The following is an 18,007-nucleotide window of genomic DNA, read 5'->3' on the forward strand; positions in this document are numbered from 1 at the left end:
CCAGGGGCTCTGATGCCCACCTACACTCAGATACATGTGTGCATGCACACATACAAACTTTAATATAGATTTTAAAATATCTTAATTACATGTCTTTATAAACATACATGAGTGTTTAGTATTTTATTAATTCTTTTTATGCTGTGCTACTTTATTAAAGCTTTCATAACAAACTACTACAAATATGGTGTCTTAAATAACAGAATCTTACTTTCCTCCAGTTTTGGAGGTTAGAGACTGGCATCAAGATGTTGGCAGGGCTGTGCTTCCTTGGAAACACTAGGAAAGAATCTTCCTTTCCCTTCCAGATTCCAGTGGCTCCAGTTCTGTGGTTCATGGCTGCCTGACTCCAGTCCCTCCTTCCAGCTTCTCATGGCCTTCTCTTTCTCTCTCTCTCTCTGGCACTTTCTGTGGTACTTGTGATCTTGGACTTCATACCTGTTGGATAGTGCGAAGTGATGCCCTCATCTCCAGATTCTTAATTACGTCTTCAGAGATATTTTTACCATAAATTTTTGGCATTGTACTATAGAAAAGTCTTTGGAAGACCACCATTCAACAATAGTGAACACACTTAGCTAGATTTAAATAAATATATTACATACAGAAAGATACTCAATAGCTTCCCATCTTAAAATATGGTTTTAGAAAGAGAAAAGTTATGGTATTTACAAAACTAGACAGTTCACATTACAAAATTATTTATGATGACGTCATAGAGAAAATAAAAGTTCTTAGCAGTATATCAGTTTTAAATCCCTAATACTGTAGAAATAATACAAAATAAGCTGCATCTTTCCAGGTGATGTGTGATGGACTTTCTTTTCACAACTGTCGGGCTTTCTATATGTGGCCAGTTCTAAAGTGCACTTGGTTTATTTTCTCCCTGGCAATGTTTTTATTTGTCTTTCCATTCTTCTTTCTCCCACCATCTCCTCGCCTCAGCCTTTCCTGTAGAGTGGCCTCAGTTCTGACCTCATTTCCTGCCTGAATCATCACAGGAGCATTGCTCTGGTGCAGTCTACATCTTCTAGTTAGAGTGAACATTGTAAATGCTCCCCCATCCTGTTTATTCACTACTTTAAAATTCCTTCTTTGGAGGCTTCTTTCCATAATGAACTTATTGCAGCCTATGCTGTTACCCTGCCTCTACATCCTACAGACTCTCCTGAGTAGTCTGTATCTACTTGTGTCTGTTGTATGACTCTCCTGCCCTACACATCCTCCCTGCCTCTATTTACCTAACTTTTATTTCCATTGAAAATTCAGTTCAGCTTCTTCTCTGGGAAGGTTGTTCGTCATTTATCTTTCCCCAGGTTCCCTGGAACTAATTTCTGGGCCTGTTTCTACCCCAAGTGCTATAGCAACATCTTTCTTCTGAGACTGGCTCCTTGATATAATTATCTCACTATATTACACTTTTCTTTCAGAGTTGCTTCTTTTCAGGGATCATGTCTCTTGTTTCTACTTTTCCCAGCTTGCTCTATGACTATATAAGTATATAATTTGTCTTCCATAAGCATAGGATAAATAACTGAATGAATGGCTATCAGATACTAAACCAAACTCAAAATCCTTGAGAAATGTTTTTAGTATTTATATGCTATACTGTAATGTTATTTTAAAACATATCAATACTGTACATGTTCTTATTCAATTTTATTAAATGCAACATTTACTTTCATTTCTTCTCCAAGTAAGATGGAAAAATTTAAAAAACATTTTATTATTTTCCCTTTGCAGGAACTGATTCCTACAGGTAACATCAATGCGGTTGTGGCACTCACGCGCCTCATTGAAATACTGCTCTGTAACGTGGTGGAGAATGAACCCAATAGCAAGCACATTCGTGTCTGGACTATGGTTGGTTTTATATTTAAAGTGGTTTTAAATGCAAAATAAAGTATAGTTATAGAAAATAATATTCATATGCAGAAAGACCTTTGTAAGATCCAGAGCAAGTTCTGATGATCACTAAAGAATAGCTGATCTATTCTAGTTGAATAGTTGACCCAACCTGGTATTCTGATTCTAAAAACAACTCTAAAGAAAATAAAGTATGCCAGAGTGGACTCAGACTGTGCTATTCTTTATGAAACACCATCTGTGGATAGTCCTTTGATGAGGCGGTGCAGTATTAAACTCACTTGCTTTCAGGTCATTGATCTTTTTCTTAGTGCTAAGCAGGAGTATAGGCAGCCTAGAAATTACCTATGAAAGACGTTGAGAAGGTACCCAACCAGATAGCTGGATACAGGCAGAATCCATGGAGGTTTCTTTAGGACATAGTAGTAGTAGTCTTTGTCAGTTAATGTCTGGAGTTGAAAGAAGACCAAAGACAATGGCAATAGTGTGCAGAAATTACCAGAGACAGACAAAAGTAATTTTTTGGTTTAATTCCACATATTTAAAACAATTAAGTAATTAATATCCCAAATGTCGTTCCCCCTCCCAATCCCCCCTCACAGAGTCTTTCCTTCCATCCCCCTTCCCCTTCTTCTCTGAGAGGGTGGGGCCCCCTGGGTATCCCCCCAACCCTGTTGCATCCAGTCTCTGCCATATTAGACTCATCCTCTCCCACTGAGGCCAGACAAGGGCACCTATTGGGGAACTATGTGTGCTGCATATAGTGTATAATGAAGCCTCGTTCTAGCCTATGCACGTGTGCTACATATAGTGTATAACGAAGCCTCTTTCTAACCTATGTATGTTCTTTGGTTGGTGGCTCAGTCTCTGAGAGCTTCCAGAGGTCCAGGTTAGTTGACTATTTGTCCTCCTGTGGGGCTCCTATCCACTTCAAGGCTTTCCATCCTTCCCCAATTCTTCCGTAAGAGTATCCTACCTCCATCCAATGTTTGGCTGTGGGTCTCTGCATCTGTTTCAGTCAGCTGCTGGGTAGAGCTTCTCAGAGGACAGTTATGCTAGGCTCCTGTCTGCAAGCATAAAAGAGTATCATTAATAGTATCAGGGACTGGTGCTTGCTCATGGGATGGGTTTCAAGTTGGGACAGCTATTGATTGACCATTCCCTCTGTCTCTGTTCTATCTTTGTCCCTACATCTCTTTTAGACAGGACAAATTTTGGGTTGAAAGTTTTGTGGGAGGGTTGGTGTCCTTTTCGCTCCACTGGGAGTCCTGTCTGGCTACAGGAGGTGGCCTCTTCAGATACGGTGTCCTCACTGTTAGGCATCTTGGCTAAGGTCACCACATTGCCTCCAGGGAGCCTTTCCCATCCTAGGTCTCTGTGACTTCTTAGAGATTCGCCCCATGTCTCTCACCCCTGGCAACTTCAGATTTTCATTCATTCTCCTGGCCCTCTGGCCCTCTGGTCCTCTCTCCTGTCTCTCTCCCCAGAACTGAATCTGCTCCTCTCCCCCTCCCATCTCCCATCCAGTTCCCTTCCTCCCTCTGCCTCCTATGACTATTTTCTCCCTCCCCACAAGGGTGATTCAAGCTTCCTCAGTTAGGTTTTCCTTCTTGTTGAACTATACTTTGGGTCTGGGGGGGTGTATCTAGGGTATCCTGTATTTTATAGCTAATATCCATTTATCAGTGAGTGCATACCATGTCCTTTTGTTACCTCACTCAGGATAATATTTTCTAGTCCCTTCCATTTGCTTGTAAAATTCATGATGTCCTTGTTTTTAATAGTTGAATAGTATTCCATGTGTAAATGAACCACATTTTCTGTATCCATTCGTTGATTGTGAGATATCTGGGTTGTTTGCAGTTCCTGGCTATTGCAGATTAGGCTGCTATGAACATAGTGAGTGGAGCACGTGCTCTTGTGGTATGGTGGAGCATCTTTTGGGTATATACCCAGGACCATTATAGCTCAGTCTCCAGGCAGAACTATTTCCAATTTTCTGACAAACTGTCAGATTCCAGAGTGGTTGTACCAGTTTACAATCCCACCAACAATGGAGGAGTATTCCCCTTTCTCCACATCCTCAATAGCATGTGATAGCTATCACTTGAGGTTTTTTTTTTTTTTAATCTTAGTCATTTTGATTGGTGTGAGGTGGATTTACATTTTCCTGATGACTATGGGCATTGTACATTTCTTTAAGTGTTTCTTGGCCATTTGAGATTCTTCTGTTGAGAATTTTCTATTTAGCCCTGTACCCCATTGGGTTATTTGTTGATTTCTAATTTCTATAGTTCTTTATATAATTTGGATATTAACCCTCTGTTAGATGTAGGTTTTTGTCAAGATCCATTCCCAATCTATAGGCTGCCAGATTGTCCAATTGACATTGTCCATTGCCTTACAGAAGCTTTTCAGTTTCATGAGGTTCTATTCATCAATTGTTGATCTTAGACCCTGAGCCATTGGTGGTCTGTTCAGGAAGTTGCCTCCTGTACCAAAGTGTTCATGGGGATTCCCCACTTTCTCTTCTGTGAGATTCAGTGTTCCCAGTTCTATGTTGAGGTTCTTCATCTACCTGGTCTTGAGTTTTGTGCAGGGTGATAAATATGGATCTATTTATGTTCTTCTACATTCAGACATCCAGTTAGACCAGCACCTTTTGTTGAAGAGGCTTTCTTTTTTCCCGAAGAAGAAAATGTTTAAAAAACTCTGTTCCTGTCCATGACTCATTCCGATCTACACCTTGCTCTTCATGCACCTCCCTCCTTTTCTCTTCCAGTCTATGGCAGGAGTGTTTCCCTCTGACGTTTTCCTCCACATTGTTGCTACTAAAAAGATCTACCAGGGAGGTAGCACAGAGGGTATTGGCGCATGCTGCTAAGCCTAACTCTCCGGGAGTTACACGAGTGGAAAGGAGAGAGTCAGCTGCCACCAGTTGTTCTCTGGCCTCCACAAGTGTGCTTTTGTGCCTGCCTGCATGTGTGTGTACACACAGACACACACACACACACACACACACAAACACACACACACACACAAACAAACAAATAGCTAAAATGTAATACAATTTTTTAGCTTTAGGACTCTGTCTCAGACAACTCCCGTCCCAGGCTTCCAGCCATCTCTAACCGGCTTTCTGCCTGCCTTCTCTCCTTCTGCCCTTCACAAATGTGTTATGTCAAGCTGGTTTATCCATTTTCTCTTTATGTTTGGAGTCATCTTTTCAGGATCATATTTTCACATTCTTCTGCATTATCATTGTTTGCTTTTATATAACTATTCCAGGAATAGTCCATCTCTATATAAATTTTTGTACCTCCAGAAAATCTTCATTCTCTTGATAACCCCGAACTCCAATGTTATCAAATAGTTCAAAATCACTTCATAAGACTTATGTAGATGGATTCCTGGATGAAAATTTGAGGATTTTTTTTTTTAGCCAGATAAGGCATACTCATTGAATACAATTCAAAATGCAAAAGAGATATTTTCCACTCAAACCAGTGCCCCAGCCACCCTCAAGGCAATGATTGTTAGTGCCTCACATAGCCCTGTAATGATATTTTACATCTATATTCTTTCCCGCCTGTGTCAATATATGTGCCAATATACTGTATTTACTAATTTGCCTCTCACTTGCTATCTTGGTTTTTCCATATCATCATTATAGTTACATCATTTTTAAAAGCTGTGTATACATCGGTGTCTGTAGCATACTCTAAATAACCAGAATGCCTGTTGAAGAAATAGTAATATAACAAATATTTTATACATGCATCATTTTCATTGGTAGAAATTTATTTGAGGATAAATTAAATAATGTCCCTAGGCTATTTGTGTAGGCATTTATGTTCTTTTTTATCATGATTGCCAAAGAAATATTCTTCAAATGATTTATCTATACTCAGTTCTATTTTTTTGTCTCTGCATGACCTTTCCAAGTACTTTAAACAGGTCTTACTATATTACATTTTAGTTTTTTCTCCTAAATTACTCTTTAAAAAGTAATCACTATAAGATAAATTTTTTCACCAACAGGCCTCCTTTATATTCTCTTTGATTTGGTCAATTGGAGCAAGTTGTGATACAGATGGTCGAATTGCTTTTGATAATTTCCTACGATCAGCTGTAACAGGAAAAAATGAAGAAGCCCCAATGCCAGTTTCTATCAGTAAATGGGAATGCCCGTTTGATGAAAAGGGCCTGGTCTATGACTACATGTATGAGGTATGACCTAAATGTGTATTGAGATAAAATGTGAACCACAAGACCCTGGGTCAGCCCGCACAGCACCGCCAGCCCACACAGTATCTGGGTTTTTATCAGAGGTTTAGGACTTTCATGGAGAGATGCTTAGTTCCATCTCCTTACTTCTCCAGGTAGAACTTGTTCTCTATCTTATGATGTCCTGTGCAATCTTAGAGTGGTTTTCCACTCTGAGAGAATTCATCAAAGCCTTCTTTAAAACAGAAAACATTTCACCAGTCATCTTATTCATGCAAATTTTATTTTACAACCATCAGATTTAAGTAGAGCCTTGGTTATAATTCTACCTAAATTACAGGAATCTGGAGGCTGACCTCAAACCCAAGCAGCAGTGGAGAACGAATTTGCTTACCCACAAACACAGAATTTTAAGAATTTGACCAGAAAGTTTATCTTTATTATTAGTCATAGTAGAAAGTCAGTGAAATAATCTCTTAAGAGTAAATAGCTCAGAAGCACAAGCATGTTCTGTAAAATCTGAAAGTAAATATAAAAATCAAGTTTAAATAGATAATTGCTACTGAGAAAGATAAAGTGGAAGTTGAGAACTATTCTTTTTCTTTTCTTCTTTTTTTAAAGATTTATTTATTTATTATATGTAAGTACACTGTAGCTGTCTTTAGACACTCCAGAAGAGGGCATCTGATCTCATTACAGATGGTTGTGAGCCACCATGTAATTGCTGGGATTTGAGCTCAGGACCTTCAGAGTTGCAGTCAGTGCTCTTAACTGCTGAGCTATCTTTCTAGCCCAACTATTCTTTTTCTTAACCTATATTTGTTTGCTTTTGTTTTGTTATTCAAGACTGAGTTTCTCTGTGTAGCTCTGGCTGTCCTAGAGCTCACTTTGTAGACCAGGCTGGCCTCAAACTCAGAGATTGCCTGCTTCTGCCTCCTAAGTGCTGGGACCAAAGGCATGCACCACACCTGGAGTCATTTTCTTAACTTAACAAACTTTTAGCACAAAAATACATGTTTTTAAATTTTTAGTATGCCTCTAATTTTTTTAAATGAGTTACTAGGCCAATGAGATGCCAATGAGTAAAAAACACTTGGCACACAAATGTGAACCTCTGAGTTCTACCCTGCATGTCCCATAGTGGAAGTACAGGATGGATCCCCCAAAACTGTCCTCTGTCTCCACAAGCATGCAGTGTCACCTGCTTGCTGGATAGGACACGGAAAACAATTCTTGGCACCAGCTATAACTCTGCAGCAGGTGCTAGACTCCTGCTGCTCTGCCAGGAATTAACTTTTATCATTTGATAGGCGACCTGGGGATGGACAGAGGAAGAGAAGACTAATCAAGAGAGACAAATAATGGTTGAGGCTGTTACTGACCAGAAAACATCCAGATAGCAGCACATTCAGCCTGAAGTTCTTTTTTAAAGAATCTCAAGACTTTAATTGTTAGTACAGTCTGCTGATTACCTTGGCTAAACAGCAGCTTAGATCAAAGAGACAAAAAGGCAAACAAATACAGAGGTCGCACATGTTTTACTTTTACTTAGAGTATTGCTCATTTACTTCAAAAAACATGAAAGATACAAACCAAAATCTAGCAAGTTGTAACTTAAGTTACACTAGAATGACTTTAAAATACTTAGTATATGCAAAGACCATAATAAAGGCTTTTAGGGATGATTAGATACTAAGAGGATATAAATTCAGCCAGGTGTGGTGGTGCATGCCTCTTGTCCTAGTACCCAGAAGACAGGCAAGTGGACTTCTGAGTTCAAGGCCAGCCTGGCATACATAACAGGGCTAACTCTTGTTGAGTTTATGATAAACTAATATCTATATTCTTTAAATTGTGATAGACCAGGGGGCGCTAGAGAAGATGGCTCAGCAGTTAAGAGCACTGACTGCTCTTCCTGAAGGTCCTGAGTTCAAATCCCAGCAACCACCTGGTGGCTTACAACCATCTGTAATGAAATATGACACCTTCTTCTGGTTCATCTGAAGACAGCTACAATGTACTTAGATATAATAATACATACATCTTTTTTAAAAATTATGATAGACTGATATTTATATTCTTTGAATTATCATTAAAATCAATTGTATTAAGTAGTAGATTCATGCTTATCTATTTATTAATCTGCTTTATAACTTAAGATATTACTTACATTTACATTAATTATTGTGATATTTCATTATAAAAGAGGAAAGGACTAAAATTTTCAATTTGGGGGGGATTCATTTACAATATTTTAAAATTTTTTTGTGTATTGGGGTTTTGCCTGAATGAATGTGTGCATACTATGAGCATGCCTGGTGTCTACAGAAGTCAGAAGAGGACATCAGATCCCCTGGAACTGAAGTTACAGTTGTGAACCAACACTCAGGTTCTGGAAAATGAACCTGGGTCCTCTGGAAGAACAGCCAGTGGTCTTATCCACTGAGCCATCTCTCCCTAAGTTAGAATTTTTAATAAAACATACTTTCCAAAACCACAGCCAGTCCCTTTTCCAGTGCTAATGATCCAGGAGCACAGGCTGTGGTTGGGAGTATACGGCCTCTCCATGCTATCTCAAGCTGCAGATTTTCACCAGCAGCTGCCTGTTGCCCATTTGGATTTATTCTTCTATAAACTATATGCTTTTGCCCTTTACCTACCTTTCAACTACGTTAACTTTTCCTTGTCAATTGGTAAAAATTCATCGTGTGTTATAGATGCTAAGTTTTATCTAGGGCTCAAGCTTTTAAAAGCAAATGGTATAAGTGTTGAAAAGATTCTTTCATATGTAACAAGTATATAGTTACAGTATTTTGAAACATATTCTCTTCTAGTTAAGAAACCGAGGTCGCTGGCTCCATTGGAATGAATTAATTAAAAGTTCTGATTTAGAAGACAAACGTACCAAGATTCAAGATATTATAGTCCCCACAATGGACACCATTAGATATACCTTCCTAATGGATTTGAGTATTACCTATGCAAAGTAAGAAACTCTAAACATGAATTCTAAACATATTCTAATAAAATGGCAGCATTTTTTAAAGTAAACTTTGAGGTTATCGAGTTTCCGGCAACTGAGATTATGTCTGTGAGCTAATTAATATGTTTTAAATGATATCTACTGTTACTGGAAAACCTAGAATTCAGGTATTTTTTATTACTCCAAGATTTTAACAGAACAATAGTTCATTGCCTCTTAAATCACTAAAAATCACTTGCAGTGTGATTATTGAAAACCTTTTACTCTGGGATGGCAAATGGTTCAGTCAGTAAAATCCTTACTTCATAAGCGCGTGGGACCAGATTCCATATAAAAAACAATGAGTTCAGGTTGGTATAAAGCCAGAAACATGGTGCACACTTGTAATCACAGCCACAGCGCAATGGGAGACAGAGACAGGCATATGGGCCAGCTAGCCTAGCCTTCTTGACAAACTTCAAGGGAAGAACCCTGTCTCAAACAAAAGGAGGAAATGCCTAGGACACCACCAAGGTTATCTCTGAGCTCCATACATGTGCTATGCCTGTGCCTGCTTACACATCAATATGCATTTACATACAAGTATGCATGTGCACACACACACACCACAAATTTATACATTTTACATATAGATTGGGTTCCTCCGGGCTAGTAGGGCAATGAACTTCTGAAGAATTCTCCTGTCTCCGCTTCCCACACCATAGTAACGTTGGGATTAGACACAAGCTAGAGGTTTGATGTTCATGAGTTCCAGAGATCCAAACTCAGGCCACCAGGCTTGTGCCGGCTGAGCCCTCTCCTTGGCCCTTCCTTTACTGGTCTTTCATGCACACTTATAAGCGTGTGGAGTATTAGAAATGATTTGAATACTATTTGAAGTTTTTAAAATATGTATTTGAGTTTCTTTCCATAAAAATGCTTTTATACTTTTTTCCATTTTAAATTATATTATTTATTGTTTTCAAAAAGGCCGCTGCTTTTTGTGGGCCCCACTGGTACAGGAAAGTCAGTATATGTGAAGGATAAGCTAATGAATCACTTGGCCAAAGAAAAGTACTTTCCTTTCTATGTTAATTTCTCTGCACGGACCAGTGCCAATCAGGTTCAGGTGAGTACAGAGCCAGAACCTTGGGTTTTTAATTATTAAACGTTATCTTATTTGATAAGTAGTAAAGTGTTTAAAGCTCTATGTTAAGCATGAAATTTTATAAATCTATGAATCAAAAGATAACACATTTATATTAGCACTTAATTACGATTTGTCGCTTTTTTTTTTTGCCTGAGAAGCAACAATTAATTGATTTAATTGGAAAAGAAAGTGTAAGAGACACTTGTGTGTGCACACACAAGTAGTGGGTGGGCATAAGAGAATATTCAATTGTTCTTTCTACACTCTTCTGTATGGCTTTTAGGGGCACGTGCTCCTCACAGGATTGGTCCAGCCATATTTCTGTCGTTTTCAGCCAATAGATTTGTCTTAACTTCAAAGTCTTGCAAAGTTACAGCACTGTAGAAGTTTTAAGTAAAAGAATTTTGATATTCAGTTTTACAATGGATAAGCAAGTTTTTTAAAAAAAATAATCAGAAATAATACTGGGAGGTAATAGCACATACCTTAATCCCAGCACTTGGGAGGCATAGGCAGATAGATCTCTGAATTTGAGGCCAGTTTGGTCTACAAAGTGAGTTCCAGGACATCCAAGAACACACAGAGAAACCATGTCTCAAAAAACCAAGCAAACCAAACCAAAAAGAAAAGAAAACAAAACAAAAAAGCAACAGACAACCCCGCACAAAATGCAGAAATATAAAAAAGCATACCCATTTATGTTGGATATAAAATCCAACAGTGGTTGGAAAAATTAACACTTTTAAGTCTTAGGTAAAGGGGTATCCAGTGTGAAAAGTATTATAGAATCATACATACAGACATTACATGTAATGCAAGCATAGCATGTACATACCTGTTATAACTTTAAGTGCAGAGGAGGTTTCCAACAGATGTCATTTGAAGTGATGCTGAGCTTGAAATTTAGTACCAAGTAAGAGTAACTCATAACAAATACACATATAACATTTCTTTTCAAAGATTCTTCTGGTTATTTTTCAGATGTTAACTATTTTTTATGTTAAGTTATTGACTAATTAAACAAATGGTAGCTGCTACTGCTAGTCTGTAGATACTGTCTCGATATTCACTTAAACAATGATAATAGCAGCAAGGTTATAATGCTGTTATATGAAATATGCCTGTCTTTTTAAATTTTTAGAACATCATTATGGCTAGATTGGACAAAAGGCGCAAGGGAGTATTTGGACCACCTATGGGAAAGAAGTGTATAGTGTTTATAGATGATATGAATATGCCTTCATTGGAGAAATATGGAGCCCAACCTCCTATTGAGCTATTACGACAGTTTTTTGACTGTGGACATTGGTAAATACTTTAATTAAAGTCTTAATAAGCCATGCTAAAGTTATATCTTATTATGTATTTTAGCTTTTCAAAGAAAAATGATATATTTTCCAAGTTATTTACAGAAAGTGATCATTGGTCAGATTGTAAATATAGAAAATGTGGAAGGATTTCTTCTATATCTTCTAAGACTGTTTATAGATGAGTTTTAGATTCATAATAGGTCCTGGGAGAGTGCAGCGATTTCTTTCATGTATCTTGTGCCTTCGCAAATGCTCCATTTTGCTCACCCCCTCTCAGCAGATGGCGGGTGTCTCCCGATTACTAAGTATGAGTAGATATGCCATTATAACTCTGCGTTTGATTTATATGCCCCATGAGTTTTGAAAATATACAATGCCACTCATTCATAATTCTGGGGGCATATGGGAAATTTTCTACAGCTTCCAGCTCTGTGCAGTATCCCACTTCCCCTGACCCTCACAAAACCCTTGGCAACCCAGGATCCTCATAGTATTTCTACAGTTTAACCTTTTCCATAATATTAGTAAACATTTTGGTGCACTAACAAATAGCCAAGACAATGAACTTACAAAGGAAAAAAGTTTATGTTGACTCACAAGTTTTACAAGTTTCAACTCACAGTTGGCTGGCCTTCTTGTTTGGGGGCTTGTGGGAAGTCAGTACATCATGGTGGGGATTCCGTGGGAAGTGAAGTTGCTGATCTTATAACTGGGATGCACAACAGAAGGTAGTGGGTCTCTGAGTCCCCTCGAGAGCCTGTCTCCAGCGACCTGAATACTTCCCAGTAGTCCCCGGCCCTCCAGTGTTCTACAGCTTCTCAGCCGGCTATCAAGCCTTTCCTTTGTGGGTCTTTGAGGTCTATTTCAGATTTAAACTATAGCAGCTACATAATTGCAATCAGTTAATGCATGGATTTCTAGACTGGCTTCTTTTACTTAGTAATACACATTTACATTTCTTCCATGTCTTCTTAGTGATGAGTTACTGTTCCTTTGTATAGATGTTCCATAATTTGTTAGTTCAGTCATCTGTTGAAGGACATCTTGGTTGCCTTCAGATTTTGACAACTATTAATACTAAAACTGCTGTCAAGAGTTGTATGAAAATATTATGTGGGTATGTTTCAAACTGCATTAGATACTAACTGCAAAAATGGCTACTGTAATTAGCGTCTTAACTTTTTCTGTTGCTGTGATAAAATACTCTGCCAAAAGCAACTTAACAGAAAAGGAGCTAATTTTAGCTCTTCCAGGTTACAGTCTACCATGGTGGAGAGAAACCAGGTGTGATGGTTTGTATATTCTTGGCCCGGGAAGTGGCACTATTAGGAGGTGTGGCCTTGTTGGAGTAGGAATGTCACTTTTGGAGTAGGTGTGTCACTGTGGGTGTGGGCTTTAAGACCCTTATCCTAGTTGTCTGGAAGCCTGTCTTCTGCTAGCAGCCTTCAGAAGAAGAGGTAGAACTCTCAGCTCCAGCACCATGCCTACCTGGATGCTGCCATGTTCTTGCCTTGATGATAGTGGACTGAATCTCTGAACCTGTAAGCTAGCCGCAATTAAATATTGTCTTTATAAGGCTTGCCTTGGACATGATGTCTCTTCACAGTAGTAAAACCCTAACTAAGACACCAGGATATCAAAATCTAATTTTTCACAGTCTGTCTGCAGTCAGAAGAGAATGTAATCATGGTACAGCTCAGCTTGTTTCTCTACTCTTATATAACCCAGGAGCCCTAGGCTAGGAAATGGTACCGCCCACAGTGGGCAAGTCTTCCAACCTCAGTTAATATAATTAAGTTAATCTCCCATAGATATCCTCAGCAATCTAACTCCTAGGGGATTCTAGATTTTGATAGTTAAGAATAACCTTCACAGCCCGTTCTCCTACGTTATGCCAGGCCTGAGTCCCCAAGAGATTCCTCCGTGATGGAGGGGGGAAGGAGGGGAGGCAGGGCCAGGCAGTTTTCTGTGCTTTCCCTACTCCTCTGGCCAGTGCCTCCCAGGACGCACGGCGCAGAGCAGGCAGCTGTCCCAGCTTCGTGGTGCAGGCCTCTCGCTGTCATGGGAGAGGGTCATAGCCCCTGAGAGGTGCCTCCCGCGCATGCCTGACTCTTGTTGCTCGAGAGCCAGTGGACACAAGTTGGGCCCAGAATGACAGCTCCCAAGATTGACCAGGCAGTTGGACCAACAACCATTAAGACTGTCAGAGAAGCCCGACTCCATTCTTAAAAGCTGTGAGCAGACAATTTGATCTTACAATAGAGCCCTGGCTAGCCAGGCTAGACCAGGCTGTCGTAGTGCTTGGATTAAAAGTGTGTGCCATCATGTCCAGTCCTCACAGCTGATTGTAAAGGCTGATGGAAGACGCTTTGACGTGCAGGTGGAGCCGTGAAGACCTCATCCCTGAGCCTTGCAGAACATCAGCCCGCACCTGAGACTTTCAACTAACCTTGCAGGTGCTCTCCAATCTCTGGGAGGCAGAAGGCCATCAAAGAAGAATTAAGAGATTATACAGAGCAGCTGGATGTGAAACCGGCCAACTGATGAGCCCTGCCTCTCAGCCCCCAGCCTGCTTGTTAAGCTGTTCCTCATACTCCGCCCCTGCAGTGGTGGCACTCCATGCAGATGGGAGGCCTTCGGCCAGCCCAGGATCTTCTGCTTTCCGGTCTGCTTCTCAGAGTCTAGAGAGGACATCTCCAGGGCTTCCGTGAGCGCAAGGGTACAGGCACTCATAGGCACACTGCAGGGAGACTGAGGCTGCCCTGGGCTCACACAAAGAGGCCAACGTGTAAAGAGGTCCCGGGACACCAGACTGGCCCTGAAGCCTACTGTGTGCAAAGAGCAGCCAGAATTCCCTGCCTCTGGTCTTGTGGCAAACTGCAGCACCCTGGAGAAAGATGAGGCTGGAAAACATGGTCCCTTGGAACTGGATTCTGACAGTGACGACTCTGTGGACCGGGACATTGAGGAGGCTATCCAAGAGTACCTGAAGGCAAGGGACGGGGCTTCTGAACCTATGTCGCAAGGGGCCCCTTCTATCCCAGAGCCGGCCCACAGCAGTACCCTGCCCGTCCCTTGTCCCCCACAGCTCACTCCTGGCTCAGGTAGTGCTCCTGTGGGAGCCGGTGAAGACCAGGGCTCCACCTCCCCAGCCAGCCTGAGCAGTGAGGACTCCTTCGAACAGAGCATCAGAGCTGAAATAGAACAGTTTCTTAATGAGAAAAGACAGCATGAACGCCCAAAGTGTGATGGGTCTGTGGATAAAAAGTCAGACCCAAACGACAGCCCTGCCAGACTTAGAGGGAACCGAGAAACCTCAGCCAGGGCAGCTCCCAGGTTAACAAAAATAAGCACACAGCCAAGAAACGCCCAGCCTAAGCTCACCGCAGAGCCTGAGACCCCGGCGAGCACAAAGCTGACGGCCCACAGACCAGAGGCTGCACAGAACAGGGTTGGAGTGAGGAGAAGCATGCCTGCCAGGCGCAGCAAGCGCACCAGGAGCTCAGCCCCTGTGCACCAGGCATCGGACTCCAGCAGCGACGACGACGACGGCATCGAGGAGGCCATCCAGCTGTACCAGCTGGAGAAAACCAGCAAAGAGGCCAGTGGGGACCCACCCCCGAGAGCCCAACTGAGAGAGAAAAGCCCTGGCAGGGCCCAGCCAAGTGCCTTGCCTGAAGCCCCCAGGAGTCCCTCTAGAAAGAAAAGGCGGAGAGTCCCAAAAGATATGGACACCACCAAGAGGGTCCTCCACCCTGATCCTCCCATCTCCAAACTCCTAACAGATTCGAGAACTTCTGAGCCCCCAGGACACACAACTGCCGAGAGTGAAGCTGTGCACCAGGCCTCACGCCTAGCAGTCACACCCACCAAACTGATGTGCGCAGAAGCAATCCTGGACCTCTCCAAGACAATCCTGTCAGGCTCCATGGGAGGCAGTGACAGGCCATCATTCAGGAACGCACTCTTCTGTTCCCAGCCCATGCCTCCCGGCTCTGAAGGTGACAGCAGCAACGCCGATAGTGATGACGGCATTGAGCAGGAAATCCAGACATTTTTGGCCCTCAAGGCACAAGTAGGAAGTCCTCAGCCTGCCCAGGGTTCACTGCCCTTGCCTGGCCCCAGTGGCCAGCCTAGCATCCCCAAGGCCCCTCCTGCTAAAATACCAGATCTCCCTCTGGGCTGCAAACGGAAAAAACAGAGAAGTGGAGGCAGCACTACAGTGCCCAAGAAAATAAAGGAGGGTGGAGAAAGTGCCCAGGATGCTGACCACATGCGGGGGAAGGTTCAGCCTGGCCATGATGGGTGGGACCTTCTCAGGCAGAGCAAAATCACCGAGAGCCCAGGAGGAGACGCTGAAGCCAAGGAGCAGCCTGTCACTTCCAGGACAGTTGCGCTCAGTGATCCACACCTATCACAAGGCCATGGGGCCCTCGGGAAGGCCAGTGAGAAGGAGAGCTCTGAGGATAAGAGCAGTTCTCTGGACAGTGACGAGGACCTGGACATGGCCATCAAGGACTTGTTAAAATCCAAGCACAAGTTTAAGAAGAGGTGCCGAGACCCACGGGCTTCGTGGAAGGTCAGATTTGGCAGCACAGAGACTCCGTGTGGGGAGGAGTTGAGCAGCCTTCCAGGGGACCGAAAGGACCACAGACACCAGACACTGCGGAGCTGTCTGCCCACGTGCAGAGGGGACAACAAAGACAGCCCAGGAAGTGCCTTCAGCAGCGCGGCAGAGAGGGCGAAGCTGGGGGGCACCGGGGGCGAGGATGCAACCCCCGCCGTTCTCCCCAGGAGGACAAGTCCAGAAGGGGCTCCTCCCTCTGAGGACACAGGAGCCAGTGGCCATCCTCCTTCAGCCTCCAGCCACACATCTGAGGACAGCGCAGTGGACAGTGATGACAGCATTGAGCTGGAGATCAGGAGGTTTTTGGTAGAAAAGGCCAAGGAGTCTACACGCAACGCAGAACCTCAAGGAGGCCCGGCTAAGCCGAAGATGCCCCGTAGGAAAGAGCCAACCCTGGGGTTGCAGCCCGGAGTGTGCACACAGAGCCCAAAAGCCAGGGAAACCCCTCAGCTGGCCGAAGGAAGGAGAGGCCCAGAGAGAGCTCGGACACAGGCAACCAGCCTCTTGAGCCAGACTGGGAGGGACACCCTCCGTGCTGAGCAGGCCACCCACCTCACCACTGCCCTGGGCCGAAGTGAGGCATCACTACCCAAGAACACCAGCAGGAACAGCTCTGCCAAAGCGGCTCCACCAAGCAGGAAAAGTGCTAACGTTCACAAAGACCGTGGCCTATAGGGAAGCCAGACTGCAATGGCAGAAAGTCTGTTCAGCCAGCTGCCCGCTGTCCCAGAGTGGGTGCCGAGGCTGGAAGTGCCTGGGGGGGGGGGGCGGGGGGGCTTTCACCTGAACTGTGCCTGTCAGAACTTGCTAACCCCCAACCCTGGATCCCAGGGCTGACCTTACCCTCTCTTGGAACGACTTTGCACACTAGATCAGGCTGTCCAGCCCATGGGTGGGTACTGAACTCGGGGAAAAGCACAGTGTGGACAGGAGAAGGAAAAGGAAGCCACAGCACAGGCTTGGGGCCCACCGAGCCTCTCCTCAGGCCCCAGGAAGAGCCCGCCTCTCCTCTCCACCCAGCTCTTCCACTTCCAGAAGGAATGTTTCCTGGGAAGTGGGGGCAAGCAGGCTGGCCTCTTCAGACCCAGTCTGAGCCTACCTCTGCAGGGTCCAGCGTTCTCAGCCTTCGGGGAGACCCATCCTGGCCACAGCCCTTTATTTGGGAGCCCACACTTGACTAACAGAGGACACTGAGAACTGGCCAAGGTGGAAGGCTCGGGGGACCCTGAGACAGCAGGACAGGAGGGATTCTGGCTCTGAGGACAAAGTTCTAGACCTGAGGTATCTGCACAGAGTTGGCAGGGAACAGCAAGACCAGGAGACCTTAGGCAGTGATACCAGCGAATTCAGTGACACTCCCATGGAGGATGGGGGCAGGGCCACGGTGAGCAGTAAAGGCCTCAGGTTGTGACAGGCATGCCATGGCTCTTGACATAGCTGTAGGAAGCAGTGTCTGTGTCTTGTCTGATGTGCCGTATGTGCATGCCTGTCTATGTGTGTGCCTTTGTGTGTGTGCCTGTGTGTGTGCCTTTGTGTGTGTGTGTGTGTCTTTGTGTGTGTGTGCCTGTGTGTGTGCCTTTGTGTGTGTGTGCCTGTGTGTGTGCCTTTGTGTGTGTGTGTGTGCCTGTGTGTGTGTGCCTGTGTGTGTGCCTTTGTGCATGTGTGCCTGTGTGTGTGTGGACATGTGTGTGCCTTTGTGTGTGTGCCTATGTGTGTTTGTGCCTGTGTGTGTGCCTGTGTGTGAGGAAGCATAGGGTGGAAGAAGGGGATCCTGACAGTTAAAGAGCAAAAATTGGGTTCCTTCCATGCAGCCCCCCTGCATAAATATGTACACTAACTTCAAATTACATTTTATTTAATGAATG

General features: G+C 43.3%; 2 protein-coding genes across 2 annotated transcripts in view; both read left to right on the forward strand.

Moving 5' to 3' along the window:
* Positions 1-18,007, forward strand: part of Dnah12 (dynein axonemal heavy chain 12) — a 192,550-nt gene that overhangs the window by 105,335 nt on the left and 69,208 nt on the right. Inside the window, exons 35-39 of the mRNA XM_052189938.1 lie at positions 1,744-1,863; positions 5,908-6,096; positions 8,928-9,079; positions 10,046-10,184; positions 11,347-11,513. Coding sequence (XP_052045898.1) covers positions 1,744-1,863; positions 5,908-6,096; positions 8,928-9,079; positions 10,046-10,184; positions 11,347-11,513 — 767 coding nt within the window. The remainder of the gene's footprint in view (positions 1-1,743; positions 1,864-5,907; positions 6,097-8,927; positions 9,080-10,045; positions 10,185-11,346; positions 11,514-18,007) is intronic.
* Positions 12,230-17,553, forward strand: LOC127691104 (protein phosphatase 1 regulatory subunit 26-like). The gene is given in 6 exon segments (XM_052190694.1): positions 12,230-12,243; positions 14,123-16,973; positions 16,975-17,031; positions 17,033-17,073; positions 17,075-17,318; positions 17,320-17,553. Coding segments are annotated over 6 exon segments (3,441 nt in total).

Source organism: Apodemus sylvaticus, chromosome 8 (genome assembly GCF_947179515.1).
Source record: "Apodemus sylvaticus chromosome 8, mApoSyl1.1, whole genome shotgun sequence".
NCBI classification, from domain to species: domain Eukaryota; kingdom Metazoa; phylum Chordata; class Mammalia; order Rodentia; family Muridae; genus Apodemus; species Apodemus sylvaticus.